We start from the raw sequence: 16,210 nt of genomic DNA on the forward strand, positions 1-16,210 counted from the left end.
GTCCCCAATCTCTCCTTCTCCATCCCCAGCTTGCCCCGGTATATATCAGTCACGGCTACACCCCTCACCTGGATCCTCTTTCCCCTCCCCATGGTCCTGCCAGTTCGTGACACTGGTTGAAGAAAGCTGGAGTCAACTTTCTGGTGCCTGCTAAAGAACACAGGAAGTTGTCTCATAGTATTAGTCCAACCAGCTCTACGCTGTACCTGAAGTATCTGAAGAAGTGTACATGCACATGAAAGCTTATACCCAGAACAAACTTAGTTGGTATCCAGAAGGTGCTACTGGACAATTTTTTATTTCAACTGCTCTTTCCCCAGTAATTATCTGATTTCTGTTTTAAACTTTTTAACTGTATGGTTTTATATATACTTTTTGTAAACCACTTACATTTTTTAATGTATATAAAATATAAGTATATAAATATTGTTATAAATAACCCAGTATTAATTAAATACTGGAACCCAGTATTAATGGACTATTCGACAAAATAGTTAAAGCTCTATTGAATATATGAAAAGAAAGGCGCACACAATTAAATCCATCCATAACCCACAGATATATTTGGTGGAACATTTTCTGATTTTAAAAAAATTGCAAAGGCATACATTTGCTATTTTGTGAGGTTGTCTTTCTTATTTGCTTTGTGTTGTGTTATGTTCTATAAACAAAATAAGTAAGAGGGTTAAAAAAAACCCAAACACTGTTTGGATCTAATCCTATATGTAGATATAGGTTAATTACTCTTGCCAAATGGAAATTGTTAATTTCAATGTGACATTGAGGCATATGATGTGAGCATGTCCAGTGATATATATTTTTTGGTCTGTAGTCATTGTCAGCATTCATTTTGTATTGCACAAATGCTTTTCATTTGCAGATGTTCATCTACTTTTAAATTATATTCCTGTGAGGACTAATGGTAGGACAGAGATGGATTTTGCAAGCCCTTATGGCTGCCAAGAGGCTTGTACTTCAAGCCTGAAATGACACAGAACACCCACCATCTATTATGCAAAGATCCAGGGACTTTACTGCCCTTGCTACGTTTGAACACATTTCTTATAAATGCTAATTTCCTTTGGATATGTATCAGGATATTTCGATAACCTATATTGACTTGCATGTTTAAAATGAGATGGATGTATTGGTCGTCATTGTGTTATTGTGAGCTGATGTTTCTTGTTGAAAAAGAAATGGTTAATTGCACAGATGAGAGCATCACATTTCATGTAGAGTTGCCTATAAGGCCGTTGCAACTCTAATCTCTTCTCTAAGTCCTTTACCCCAAACAATTTTTCAAGAATGGGGGAGATGGTACCAGCTAGTGCCGAGCACAGCTGGAAAAAATACCATGCTTATCAGTTAGTATTTTTCAGCCCGTTATCTCTCTTAGCCATAAACATCACCCAGTTTTATTCTGCTGATAACAATCTGAGTAAAGTTTATATAATATTTTAACTAAAGCTTCCCTTCATTTTGCAGACATTAACACGTTGCTTTTTAATGTAAGTGAAGATTACGTTCTATGACATTGTGAAATCTGTGGAGGGATGTCTGGTTTGAGATACAAGACTGTACACTTTTATATGTGAACGTCTACAAGACAGCACACTTGGAAAAGTATGTGAAATACAGAGCAAAGATAGCTGAGCTCCCCCCTGAGGAAAAAAAAATCCAAAAAATCCAAATCCATCATAGGGCAGTTCCTGATATCAGACCTTTACTCTGTGTGAGACTTGGAAAATACTGAATTTAGCCAGGCAACAGCAGGATCCTAAACCACCCAAATAGGGGATCTTATTCTCTGGAACCAATCCCTCTAAGTAAAGCTATCTGGCTTTTATTACTTGAGGGATGTCAACAGCAACAAACTGATGTACAGCCAAAGAGACAATGTGTTTGCCCGTTTGTTTTAGAAATGTGAACATACCATATTGGTGCATTAGCATAAGTGAGAGTATATTAGTAAGAGGAAGCAATGTACAGCATTTTAACTTGGGGAAATGAGTCCCTCTACTGGCTGGCTAACAACTATACAGGACACTTCATTTTCAGCCATGCCTGATTTAATAGTGATGCAACTCATGCAAAGGAATGCGTAATAGTTCTTTCTCAAAACGATGAACTCAAGCGTAGCCAGCCCTTCCCTTGCACAGAAACACAGGCACACCCTTACTATTTTACACACCTTTTCCTCTTATTGTTTCCAAATGCCTCTTCTCAAGTACATCTCTTCCTTGGTTTTTTGTTAAAGGCAACAATGCGTATGGGACAATGCCAAGGCTACTCCCATCAATTATGTTGCAACAGGACATTCAGTCACAGGTGCTGGATATACAATTTTAGACTAGCTTTTAAGAAAACAACTACCACTGAAATACATGTTTTAATTACTGCTCAGTGAAGGCGGCACTGGAGCATGCAAATTTCTGAAAATAAAGGGCAAGAATAGTCACGGTCATTTTGAAGCCAAAAATAAAGCTGGACTTTATTTTAAATATATTACTACAACACTTTTCAAAGCAATTCTCAACTTTACAAAGTAAAGCTTCTTAATGTTAGCATTACCTGCCCCCCGTCCTATGATTTTATACAAAAGCTCAAAATTTATCTGGCCTGCTATGCTAAAGAATCATTCTGGCGCCTTGAAAAAAGTAAAATTATGAAGACGGTTGAAGTACAGGAAATGTCTCTAGAGCTTACACTTGAGTTGTCCCCTTGCACTGGTACTATAGTCCATGCACTGCTAAAATCTAAACACTGGTGATAAATCCTATACACTAGGTGAAGGGGTTGCCAACCTTTTTTGGGCCTATGGGCAAAAGTACAAAACGAAGAAACTGTGTTGTGTGGGTACCACAACCCTGCATGAATATGCACACTCACTAACACCCTCCCTCCTCGCCAGCAATTATACCTGATGGAATTGTTTTTGCTCCCTACCCCCAAAATCTAATGGTGGTAGCAATTTTCCTGGAGAGAGGAGCTAGGGCTAACCTTCCTTCCCCAGAAATCTCTGGGAAGAGCACATCTCCTTGCAAAAGTTAGGCTTTCATTATCCCATTAGGTTTAGGCTTATTTCCAGCATAATTTCAGCAGGGGGAGGAATTGAGACAGGACCCTGTGGGTTCTAGGAAGCTCTTCTCTGGCCATATGCGCACCCATGGGTGCCAGATTAGCAACCTAATGTTTCAGGTCAATGGCGGATGTTCACGTGACTAGGCCATAAGCCCTGTTGGTTATGGCTGAACTAGAAGATCTAGCATAATGAAAGCTCTAATTACGGAAGACCAGAGGACCATTAACCACGTGCCTACAAATATTACATTGGTGGCACTTCTCCATGGTTGCAAGCAGGTTGCCTGTACATCTGAAATAGCATCACCAAGTGAATCATCACAGAAAACTGCTAGTAATAGAGCTATGGTTCTATCAGGAGACCTATATTTTATACTCAAAGCATTTTGGCTGTCAAAGTTCCAGCTGTGCAGGTACAAGCTTCAATGTATGAGTCAAGTCAATATTTCTAGTCACCACAAGGCTACCTTCCTTACACCTCCCAATGCTTCTTTACAGTTAAACTTTTCTTTCTAACAGATGGCAAACGTCAGCTATTTTATAGTACGTAAGACTAATACACGCAGCTTAACAGATAAATCCCTGAATGAGTGTTAATCAGAAAATGTAACAAAAAGTCTTATGTCATCTTAAAGAAGACCAACAAATATATTAGAGGAGAAGCTTTTCTGCGCCATAGCTTGCTTTCTGCAAACAACCTGCACAAGCTTATGCCGTAATTGATTCATAAGTCACTCTTTAATGCACCACAAGACTTTCTGCTGCCCCTGAAAAAGGTATTGTTTACTTACTTACTCCACTTCAGCTGATCAAACACTGACTTCCAAAATAAACCAAGAAATACATATCTGGAACTGGAAATAAACTTATCAAAATAAGGCTATAAAAAAATTCCTGTGAAGAATGTTCAGTGTAAAACTCAGCCAAATGTTTACTCTCATATTGACAATAACGGTTCCATGATTTTTGGCCAAATATTTTTACACTAGTTTAATAATTAGGTATTCAAAAGAGGGCATGCCTGTCTTATTTAATTTTTGCATTTGGAATCTATGTAATAATTTCCCCTTTTAAACCACCTTTTAACAATTATTTTGTGAAAGAGAAAGGAAAAACCACAATTCTGTGAAAAGCTGCAAAATAATAAAGCCAAAGCTAAATATTTTTAAGTACCATAGATTTCAGTTGGTGAGATTTAAGCATATGCTTTTAGGCCACCATTTCACACACAATGTTTTCAAAATGCTTAACTGGATCCTGACTTCAACTCTGACATCCTGTGCTCTGCATATCAAAGATGATACTGACCAGGCCAGTATCGACAAGGTTGATATGAAATACAATATGAGGTGGAAAATACAGAAAACAGAAGTTGGCAAATGCAGAAGTTTTGTGGCCAAACTGGACACTGCAAGGGAAACAACAGGGCAGTTTTTCCATCGTAATGCTAACTTTGCAGGGAAGACTTGGCAGACAGATATGTGCTTGCAGATTCTCCCCAGCAAGTTCTGATCACATCTAGCTTTGTGTCAGAAAATGTGTTTGGCTGTAGAGAGAGTCCAGGGAAATTGTGCAGGAGAAACTGTGGGCTGTTCAGGAGTTATGCATCTGCTCCACCTGCTGGCTGACCTGTCCTTGCAAACGCCTGCACCCGCCCACTCCATGCTTGTATTGACAAACATGAGTTTGAGGCCACTTATTTGCAAAGGTAACATCTAGTTTGGTCCTCAGATTACAGAATGAGTCTCTGGGCCCAAGATGTTTGAAGCAGAAATTCCACCACCACACCCCATATGTTTTCCTGTAAGAGACATAAACAAGGTAAAGGTAAAGGTAAAGGTAAAGGTACCCCTGCCCGAACGGGCCAGTCTTGACAGACTCTGGGGTTTGTGCGCCCATCTCACATCTATTGACCGGGGGCCAGCGCTGTCCGGAGACACTTCCGGGTCACGTGGCCAGCGTGACAAAGCTGCATCTGGCGAGCCAGCGCAGCACACGGAACGCCGTTTACCTTCCCGCTGGTAAGCGGTACCTATTTATCTACTTGCACCCGGGGGTGCTTTCGAACTGCTAGGTTGGCAGGCGCTGGGACCGAACGACGGGAGCGCACCCCGCTGCGGGGATTCGAACTGCCGACCTTTCGATCGGCAAGCCCTAGGCGCTGAGGCTTTAACCCACAGCGCCACCCGCGTCCCATAAACAAGGTAATGAAACATTATTTTAAAAAAATACTTGTGTGCTGTTTGCACAAGACTGAACACATTTCTAGGAACTTTGGGAAGGATTGAAGCATCAAGCTTTGAAATGTCAGAATTCAGCAACAGATCTATATCACGTGCCCTAGCACAAAGGGTGCATTTCACATTAAAAGCTCTTTTTAAGTATACAGACCAGCTGATAGGAATTGTCCATAACAGAGATGGTGCAATTATAACATTTAATTTGTTTCGTCATCCCTTTGGTAGGGAATGATCTGAATTTCTTTTGCTATCCGCTCTGCTAGTACTTGGCTATTTGCAGCAATTATTCTTCTTGACATCAAATCAAATGGTGCCCCTGGGGATGAAAAAAACAACAAACACAACTGATTTACAGTGTTATTTATGAACTAATATTATGAAGCAGAGTTTTAGCTATAATTATTGAAATCCTCTGGATAAGTCATGTGAAAATTTATTAAGGACCACTCCAAAGTAACCTAATAATAATAATAATATACCACCCTTCATCTGAAGATTGCATAGTGGTTTACAGTACAGGCAACCCCTGTCTGCTAGTCATACTAATCTGGTGTGTTTTCCAGGACAAAAGTAGTGGGTTAAATCCTGCAAAAACTTGAGACCCTGACAATCCACTGGATGGAATACACTCAAATTCTAAAGCTCCACCTACTGTTTACTAAACTGACAACCGTTAAAGACATAGAAGACAATCAGAATTGCACATCACAAATGCACATTGCTCAGTTAAGAAAGCAGAAATTAACTGGTCTTGTTACATTCCCAACATATTTTACCTGAGACATCGAGCAGCACCCCGCCCGCTTCCATAATGATAATCCCAGCCCCTGCCATATCCCAGCAGTGAATGCCCATCTCGTAGTAGGCATCTGCTCCTCCTGTCGCCACCAGGCACATGTTTACGGCTGCAGTCCCAACTGCTCTAATCCTAAAACAGAAAAAGTATATTATCGCAACAAATTCAAACCCTGCAGTTTCACATTAAAATATTCACAGCAATCACTAGTCATTTGAAATGCAAAAGAAGCAGATGCAAACCAAATCATTTGACCTTGGTCTCTTTCAGTGAAATCAGTGAGATAAGTTAGTCGTGACTCAACTTAGGTCTTGTGAAATCGTGTTTTCTCAAAAGTAAATCCTATTGGGATGAATAGCGCTTATTCCCAAGTATGTGAGTTTAGGAAGGAAGCCTCAGTCTGGATCTAACTCAATAGCTGCATATTATTTTGAATAGGAGCACACTGCTGCATCATACCATTCCTTCATTATGTCCTAAATTATATATAACCCCCCACTATGTGTGCCCTCTTAAACACTTTAGAATAGCTGACTTTTTGGTTTCTTAATAGTGCCCCCTTGTGGAACTTTTGGCCAGGACATGGTCACGACAAAACACCAGATTAGGCTCACTTAACTGCTACAAACATTGAAGTTCTCTGCCTTGCCCTCGCCTTCCTGCATCAACTGAAATATGCTGTTATTCACACACAAGCAAACATTTTAAAAGAAAGGATAGCCAACACTACAGTTTTAAAGACTATTTGTTAAAAAAACTAAGTTGTGCCTCATTCTAAACAAGCCTCTTTGATGCCATGTAGATCTCCAGAGTGCCTTCCATCAGCTTCAGCTTGTGGCACAGCTGTGCCCCTATCAGGACAGGGATAGCCTAACTTCTGTCATCTATGCCAGAGCATAGACATTTAGGTTGGATTACTGCAGCATGTTATACGTGGGGTTACCTCTGAACACAGTTCGGAAACTTCAGCTGATGCAGAATTCAGCAGCCAGGTTGCTTACCGGGGCAAGATGGTTTGAGCATATAAAACCAATCCTGGCCTGACTGTACTGGATGCCGATTGGTTTCTGGTTCAGTTCAAAGGGCTGGTTTTTACCAATAAAGCCTTAAACACCTGAGGACCACAATACCCCAAGGACCACCTCTTTCCATATGAACCACTGCATCATCTGAGGACCTTCTTTGTGTGCCTTGTCTGTGAGATGCCTGGACGGCGGTAACATGGGAATGGACCTTTGTGTGGTGGCTCCCCACTTGTGGACTGCTCTCCTCAGGAAGGCTTGCCTGACACCTTTATTACATTTCTTTAGGCACTAAGCAAAAACTTTCCTCTTCTTCTAGGCCTTTGGCTAATTAAACAATCTAGGGCTTGCCGATCAGAATGTCAGCGGTTCGAATCCCCGCGACGGGGTGAGCTCCCATTGCTCGGTCCCTGCTCCTGCCAACCTAGCAGTTTGAAAGCACGTCAAAGCACGTCAAAAGCAGATAAATAGATATTGCTCCGGTGGGAAGGTAAATGGCATTTCCATGTGCTGCTCTGGTTCGCCAGAAGCGGCCTAGTCATGCTGGCCACATGACCCGGAAGCTGTACTCCCTCAGCCAATAAAGCGAGATGAGCGCCGCAGCCCCAGAGTCGGCCACGACTGGACCTAACGGTCAGGGGTCCCTTTACCTTTACGGTCTTTAAAACTGTTTGTGGGAGGGTTATTGTTTTTTGGTAATGGCATGCATAAACTGCCCTGTGACCTTTGGATGCAGGACAGTACAGTAATTTAATAAATAAACAACAACAACAACAACAAGAAGAAGACATACCCATGAATAGGAATGTTCAGTAGTCTTTGCATGTTAGAAAGAACAGTTTTTATAACCTCTGGATCACGGTTGGATCCCAACTCTGACACTAAGAGTGCTTTTGTAATATCTGTAGAGAGGTTGGGGGGGGGAGAGAGAGGAAAGGTAGGCAAGTCTGACCATTACTTTAATTCAGATTTGGTTGTTGTAGCTCAAAGGAAAAACAGTGAGTGTTTAAGAAAAGTACTCACACAATGTTCCCCCCACAGAATATAACTCATTAAACCATTATACAATATCCATACAAATAGTTTTATTGCCTTTTGCTCACAGAGTTCCTGATCTTTTGTACTTTTATCTTACTTTACTGTACACCACTTCAATAGCCTTTGGTTGTGAAGCGGTTTATAAATCTGCAAATAAATAGAAATTTGCATGTAACACTCTAGGGGTGTCAGGATTTGGCCTCTGCTTCCTGCACTTACCTGAATTTATACAGTGCCCTTTGGTGAACATATGGTCTCTAATAAGATCAAAAAATAAGCACAAGACTGATACATGGGCCAACCCTGCTGCCTCAACCTTTATTGAAGGAGCAGATTTCACTATGCACCCAAAGGTTCTCTATGGTCTTCTGAGCTGAAAATTGTATGTTTATTATCCTACAGATAATACGTAAAATGAACAGTGAAGCTAGTATGGAAAAACACTCATCACATTTTGTTCACATGAACGATCTAGTCTCCAGGATAGCGTTCTCTGGGTGAAATCATGAATTCTATTCTAATACAGTGGTACCTCGGTTTCAGAGCAGTCTGGTTTAAGAACGATTTGGTTTACAAACTCCGCAAAACCAGAAATAGTGTCTTGGTTTGAGAACTTTACCTCATTCTAAGAACGGAATCCGAATGGTGGAAGGGCACCGGCGGTGGGAGGCCTCAATAGGGAAAGCGCGCCTCGGTTTAAGAACGGTTTTGGTTTAAGAACGGACTTCCGGAATGGATTAAGTTCGTAAACCGAGGTACCACTGTACATCTAAAATAAATTTAAGTCAACAATTGGGTCTTTGCAATTCTCAATCCACAGTGTGAAATTCAACATTGTGCTAAGATGACCATTCTGCCAACATAAGCATTTCTGCTTGCTGGAAATAACTATCTCCCCTCTCCTTCCTGTGAGCACTATCCTGAGGATTCACTTTACCCTTTACAGTAGGATCTGGGGGAGGCACACTGAGAGGTGGAGAAGCCCTGTTGTGCTAGTGGAAGTCATTCTGCTGGGGCACCAGGTCAGTTGAATCTGACCCATCACTTTCCCAATTTTGTGTAGTCATACTGCTATATTAATGCAAAAGCCCTACCTTGTTGCTTTGATACTTGGAGCTTTTGCCCATTGCAAAATGCTCCTTTTCCTTTCCTGCCGGTGTACATTTTGTCTTCTACACAGCTGTATACAATTCCAAATTCCATCTGCAACCAGACAAATGCAATATCATGGGGGGGGGGGGGTTTACACCTTCAAAAAAAGTTTACATTTTGTGTGTAGGCTGCAATGGTAGTATTTTACTTTTTTACTGTATGTTAAAAAGAAATGATAAGTTACCTGTTTCTTTACAACAAAGCCAATTGAAACAGCCACAAAGGGAAACCTTGAAAACCAAAGAGATAAGCATATTGCACTTGTAAGCTCAGAGGCATAATGTTAATGATTGACAGGCAGCATGTGTTCAACTGTAAATTAGAGAACTAAGGCAATGTTTTAACTAGCTACTCCTAATAAAATACAAACTGGAAAGCAAAGTCTAACATGACCATCTCACAGCACAGCACAAAGATCTTACTCTGATTCCAGAGGAGGGAAAGCACAGAGGTATATTGCACAAGTCAATCATGCTCACTTCACTATTTTCACAGGGGAGAAACAAACCATAGCTTAATGTGATGTCCAAATCAAAGACCACAATTTAGTTGACTTAAAAAAACCCCAACTATGATCAATAAGTCAAGAAGAAACATTACTTAGATATGGTGGTTTGTTTGGAGCAAACCAAACTGTACTCCCTGGTTGATGTAATGCTGAGAATGAGATCATAGTTTGTTTCTTCCCAGTGCTAGTGGGGAAGAGTGAAGTGGGTGTGATCGGTCTGTGATTTAATGTGACACCTAAACACGCCCACCGTGACTCTAAGAGAAAGATGCAAAAAACATACCTGTGAACAAAGTTAGTAGTTCCATCAATAGGGTCAATAATCCAAGTGGGATTATCTGTCAAGGTACTTTTTGCACCAGCAGCAACAGATTCTTCTCCAATAAAACTAAGGGGATATTTTAAAAAACAAACAAACAAACAAATCATTTATGGAACATCCCATTCTCCATGGTACAGATTCATTTTATGCACAGGAAATATATAGCCATAAGGAGCCTTGTCGGATTTATTTCACCTTCCTAGACTAGGCAGGATGTAATCCTGGCAGCCCACAGTGGTCTGTTGATGACCCTGGACAGCCCACAAAGAGGACAGGAATGCAACAACCTTCCCCACTACTGCCTCTATCCTGGTGTGTCTATAAAACTCCATCTTTCATGTCTTTTTGTGATCTCCTTTTCATGTCACATAAGCCAGAGATCATTACAATATATTGTGGGAGTGAATGGCACAAAGTAGTTATGTGTTATGTGATACAGCGCTTTCTGCTATATATATATATATGCTTGTTATATATGCTTGGTAAGCAAGGAGGTTGCACTGGAAAGCTCCACTATACTGGATCTTCCCATATAACCCAGCAGAACTTGCTAAAAAGAGCCCCTTCTGCCACCACTTGTATTTTGCATCCTTCCTTTGCCTCTGTGTGAGACTTTGAACCTAAAATCAGTCCTAGAACTGGGATGTGTCAGTTAATAGATTTATCCTGTGTATCTCCCCTAAGCACTGGCCAAAGAAGAGGGCTAGATTTGTCACAGCAGGTCAGTTGGGAAGTCCTTATCTCTTGGATCAGGCTTGCTCTTCTGTCTTGAGAAACAAGATGCCCATGTGCATATTGCTGTTCTCTGCCAGACTTGCCATCGCCTGGCTATTCCCCACATGACAGTGATTTCATCTCTCCCAACAGGAGCAGCCCACTTCTCATGTTGTACCACACTGATAAAACGTGTCTGACCTATAACCCATGTTCCAGATCTATAAAGCTGTCACAACCATACCTAGCTAGATATTATCTGACCTTCCCACTTTTTTTAGGATCTGCAAACTCTGTCTCTATAGACAGCAGGCATCCTCTCACCCGTTCTACGTGCACAACACTTTGAATAAAACATAATCTTCCCACATAGGCCTAACAGCATGGCGTACCATCTTACAATTAAGACTCTTGCTGACCTGCAGTAACTGAAATCACTTGTATGCTCACCCGCAAATGATCGTGGCTTGCCTGCATCCCGGGCAAATGGGCTACCCCTACCTAAGCAGCAACCATAACACCATGCTGACTCTCTGATCCACCTCTTCATATTTGCATAGCCTGTCATTCATTTCTCTTGGCTTCTACCACACCCTTGCATCATCCTGCCATTTTGCCATAACTGAAAGAAGCTTCCTTAGTTACTGCCTACAGGTATTGGAGGTTCCATTATTCTCCCTTTTCCCATCCTTACCTAACTAGAATTGAAGTGTGATACATGGAGGCTATGCAAGACAAGCACAATTTAAAAGGTAGAAAAAACTATGTTATTAGTTTGTTAGGTTCCCTGTGCTTATTCTGAGCCACTAGGACCAAAGGTTTCATACCTGTACTTCAGACACATCCTTCCTCTCCCCAGTGATAATAAAAAATCAAGTTCTAAAATATTCTGTACCTGTGAGATGGGTATTTTTCCTTTATAGAAGAAATAAGCATATTTTCTACTTTTTGATCAGTGACAGTCACTAGATCTGCTGGAGAGCTTTTAATCATGATAGCTATGTCCTTTGTTAGTGCTTCCCGGACTACCTGCAAAGAAAATTATTTGCATGACACTTTTTGAAAACAAATTAATGCACTCAGTCAGCTGCACAAAAACATTTCCTCCCTTGTGGAACAGGCAGAAGCTCAGGGACTTATGCACCAGAAATGAGGAGAGGTGCCATGCTCTCCCTGCCCCAGCAATGTCACTTAACACATCCAAAGCGCTCTCCAAAGACTACTTAATGGTGTTATGAACGATCCCCACCGAAGTGCTACTATTCCAGCCTTTTCAGAACATATCAGATTCTTTCTGGTACAAAAAAGAAAAAGAAAAAAGCCAGAAACCACCAAGGGCAATGGGAAGATTACAAATGCATGGCAGTGTCATATGGATGACTTCTCAAGGTGAGTCGATGGGGAATGGCAATTTCACAGTAAATAGCTCATCTGAAAGCAGCTATCATGCTCAGGCTTGAAGACAGCCATTTGTGATCATTGTCTCCTCTCCAAAAATGTCTAGCAAAAGGGAATTAGAGCATGTTGTTGACTGCTATATTTTTGGACTTCCTTACAAAGCTGATCATGCTTTTCTAAACCTTCCCTTTGTTTTTATATTTTAAAATGGAGTTGGTCTCCTTATTTGTTCTGCAAATACCCCATCGTTTTATACTGCTGAAGTACTAAACAGAAGTAAAAGCAAGATATATACATTTTCAGAATAATTATGCGCTTACAAAAATTCAAAGATTATTATTATTATTATTATTATTATTATTATTATTATTATTATTATTATTATTATTATTTATACCCCACCCATCTGGCTGGCTTTCCCCACTCTGGGTGGCTCCCAACAGAATATTAAAAACATGATAAAACATCAAACATTAAAAATTTCCTGAAACATACCTCTCCAGCTTTTCTTGCTAAAATAACTGCATAATCCATGCATTCTTGCCAAGGATCAGCCATCTTTCTCTAGGAAACAGAACATACACCACCAAATTATAGTAATCAAAAGAGCAAACAGCACAACATTTATGATGTGTTAAAATGCTAAATCTGCAGGTTCAAACTATTTCAACATAAACAATACTATTACTTTATTTCAAAGTGCTGATATTAAAGCTGCAACACTGCACAATATTGGGAAATAAACTTCTCTTCAGACCAGAGCAATGTTTTATTTTGTAATATGGGCTACACAGCAACTACACAATTTCCTGTATGTTGCCAACCTGCATAATGTCAGGCAGATGCTGAGCAAATTTGTGCTCCTGCATAAATGTAGCAAGAGACATGCCCTTGCCACAGATAACTAGAACTGGCAGTGACTTGCAGTAGAAGTATTGTGTTCACACAATTGCAGAGATTATAAAAGCTGATAGAGAGTGATGTGTATAAGTAAGTGCAACATGGGAAACCTTGCAGTGGGAAGATCACTTATAGCTTATTAGCAATTTCACACTGTAGGCTCCCGTAGCATGTTTCTGCACATATAAAAGTTGATAAACCAACAGAGACCAAATGTATGAAAAGCTGTTACTCATGATGACCAACAATAGCATCTCTGCCATGTTTTTCAGTCTTCCAGACAAACAGTTCCTAATATGCTACAAGGTTGCTGCTAACGTTTAGCTGTTGTGAAAGATCCAGCAAATGTGTTGTGTAGATGTTACACTTTCCTAGCACTTAAAACCGGAGTTTTGCTTCTAGGGAAACGTGACTTTCTCCATTCAACTAAGCATTCCCATAGCAATACTGAGCATTGTGTGGAAGACAGCCGTGACCATCAAGGGTACCCAATGCATAATTTCTAATGTAATAAGCAACACATTTCACATCAACCCTGCATTAAATTATTATAGCAATAAAAATAAAACCTCAGTACTCCCACATCACACCTCTCCCATCAGCTCCAGTCAATGTGGCCAATAGCCAGGGATGATGGGGAAGTTAATCCAATAGCATTTGGAGGGCTACACTTTTCATTTATTTGTTATTTCAGCGCTATATAAAAAGGCTGCATATTGTTGGATGTCTAAATTTCACAAAACATGGATTCCTCTGAGTTTTGCATGCTTTAAGAGGAATGCCTGACAAGAAAGGAGACGAGTTGTATTTAGCTGCCCCTAAACAAACAAACAAACAAACAACCCGATTTTTCAGTTGTTACTCATCCTGGGGCTTAATCTTAGCCACAGCCCAGCCCCGCTATATATTTAGTTGTGGGTGGGTGGGGTGGCGACTCCATGAGTGCTTGATTCTCATCACGAAGTGGGGGCGGAAGGCAGCAGAAATAACTGGGCAGTAAAAGGAAACCTTGGCTGCCCCGGAACTCATGGAAATGCATTAAAGAGAAGCCCCACCAGGCCCCGGGCTTACCGTCAGCAAATCGAAGCACTGCTCAGATCAAACTCCTCAAACGGAAATCTACAAAGCCGGAGGGCGAAAACCTCCGTGGGAGGAAAATGATGACCTTTGCACCTCTCTCCGTTATGCGCTTCCTTCCTCGCCTCTTTCTTTCTTTCTTAGGCAGCCACCGGTATTTTTATTTTTTTCCCAAGGGGCGCGGCTAAAAGCGGAAGGAAGGCGATCGCCGGCATCCCACCGTCGTCCTGGCAACACTGGGATGCCTCTGGAGAGGCGCAGGGGCGGGTGGCTCTCCCTTCCCAAGGGGCGGGCAGGCAGGCAGGCAGGCAAGCAAGCCTCCTGCCTCAGGCGGCAGACCCTTTGGGGACTCAGATGGCTGGCTGCTTGCCCGACTCGCACTTATGAAAAAGGGAGGCTTCTTCTCAAGCAATGGCGACCTTTAGGGCCTTGCTAGATACACAATTATCTTTGGCAAATGCCCCTGAGCATGTGCAGAGTGCATTCTAGTCCAACGTGTTTTTTTAAAAATAATAATAACTAAAAATAGATGAGAATGGTAGGAAGACCCTATGGTTGTTCTGGAGCAGCCTTTCTCAAGCTGTGGGTCCCCAGATGTTGTTGAACTACAACTCCCATCACCCCTAGCTAGGAAGGCCAGAGCTCAGGGATGATGGGAGTTGCAGTCCAACAACATCTGGGGACCCACAGCTTGAGAACCGCTGTTGGAGGTAGTCCGTTTTCAGCTGATGCTGGACTACAACTCCCAACATGCTCCGGGCTCGCTAAGGCTTATGGGAGTTGAGGTTCAGCGGCATTCGGAGGACCAACGGGGAGGGGACGGACGCACACACGGAGACAGCGACTTGCGACGGGCGGTTCCCTGCAAAGGGAGCTTCCCGCTTTAATTCCCTTTTGTCTTGCAAGGATTTGCTGACATGTGGTTTCTTTTTGTGAGGTTTCTGGTATTTATTATTCTCTTTAATGGGAAGGCAGGCAGATATTGGCATACCAAGCTCTAACAGGCTATGTGATGCTTAGCTGGTTCAGTTTTAGCCTATCTTTTAAAGTTATTACTGATGGCACGTTTGCAGCTGACTTCAGTAACCGCTTTGTTGTGTGACCCCAACGCTACATATATACGTCGATCGCGATGACTAGGGGAACCTGAGACTGATTATGGTCGATCGCTGCGCTCCTGGGGGGACGTGAGGGAGATGCTGCCATGCCGCCTCCGCTGCACTCAGCGCTGACAGTGGGGTGGAATGGGATGCTGCCTGAGGGAGGGGGGGGGAGAGAGAAAGAAGCAGGGAAGAAGAATCACGGAGCAAGGAAGGAAGGAAGGGGTTAACACAGAGAGTGGGGGGCAGGGAATGAGAATCACGAAGTATGGAAGGAAGCCAGCCCTTTGGTCCCATCACTGTGCTTGTGCCGGAGTTAATAACAAGCTGGCTCGTGCCATACAAGCCGACGCATCCTATTGGCCCTTGCGCGTTCTGCTGTTTCTTGGGGGCGGGAGCTTATAGAGTAAGTCTTTAGACGCCAGGTGGGAGGGAGAGCGGGACAAACACGTAGCTGTCAACTTTCAGATTTGAAAATAAGGGATCAGATTTGAAAATAAGGGATCAGCATCCTGGAAAATAAGGGATCAGCAGCCTCACCTGTCCTGGGGACAGTCTACGGGATATCTTAACAATCCGGGATAGCAGCGGGAAGCGGCACTGGAATAAGGGAATTTCCCGCAAAAAAAAGGGAAGGTTGACAGCTATGGACAAACAGCAGCTGCATCTGGAGTGCAGCCAAAGGCAGAGTGTGGCGGAGGGTGTGTGTGTAGCTGTTTGTGGCGCCGGTGCGAAAACTTGACTCTTATGACATTCTCTTTGCTTAGCGAGAATCTCGAGATCCGAATGTGCTGCCAGGGACATAACAGCTGTAATTAAAGGATTCCTTTGACAATCAACGATCATTTCAGTATTATAATTC

General features: G+C 42.0%; 1 protein-coding gene across 1 annotated transcript; it reads right to left on the bottom strand.

Annotated features, from left to right (window-relative positions):
- Positions 1-5,499: 5,499 nt before the first annotated feature.
- IMPA1 (inositol monophosphatase 1) lies at positions 5,500-14,538 on the bottom strand. The gene is made up of 9 exons (XM_082234015.1): positions 14,243-14,538; positions 12,767-12,835; positions 11,769-11,902; positions 10,121-10,225; positions 9,514-9,559; positions 9,272-9,380; positions 7,933-8,041; positions 6,098-6,249; positions 5,500-5,637 (listed from the first exon to the last, which is right to left on the bottom strand). The coding sequence occupies exons 2-9, from the start codon at positions 12,827-12,829 to the stop codon at positions 5,519-5,521; spliced, it is 837 nt and encodes a 278-aa protein (XP_082090141.1). The 5' UTR covers positions 12,830-12,835; positions 14,243-14,538; the 3' UTR covers positions 5,500-5,518.
- Between the last annotated feature and the right edge of the window lie 1,672 nt (positions 14,539-16,210).

This window comes from Podarcis vaucheri, assembly GCF_965113315.1.
Source record: "Podarcis vaucheri genome assembly, chromosome: 8".
NCBI lineage: Eukaryota > Metazoa > Chordata > Lepidosauria > Squamata > Lacertidae > Podarcis > Podarcis vaucheri.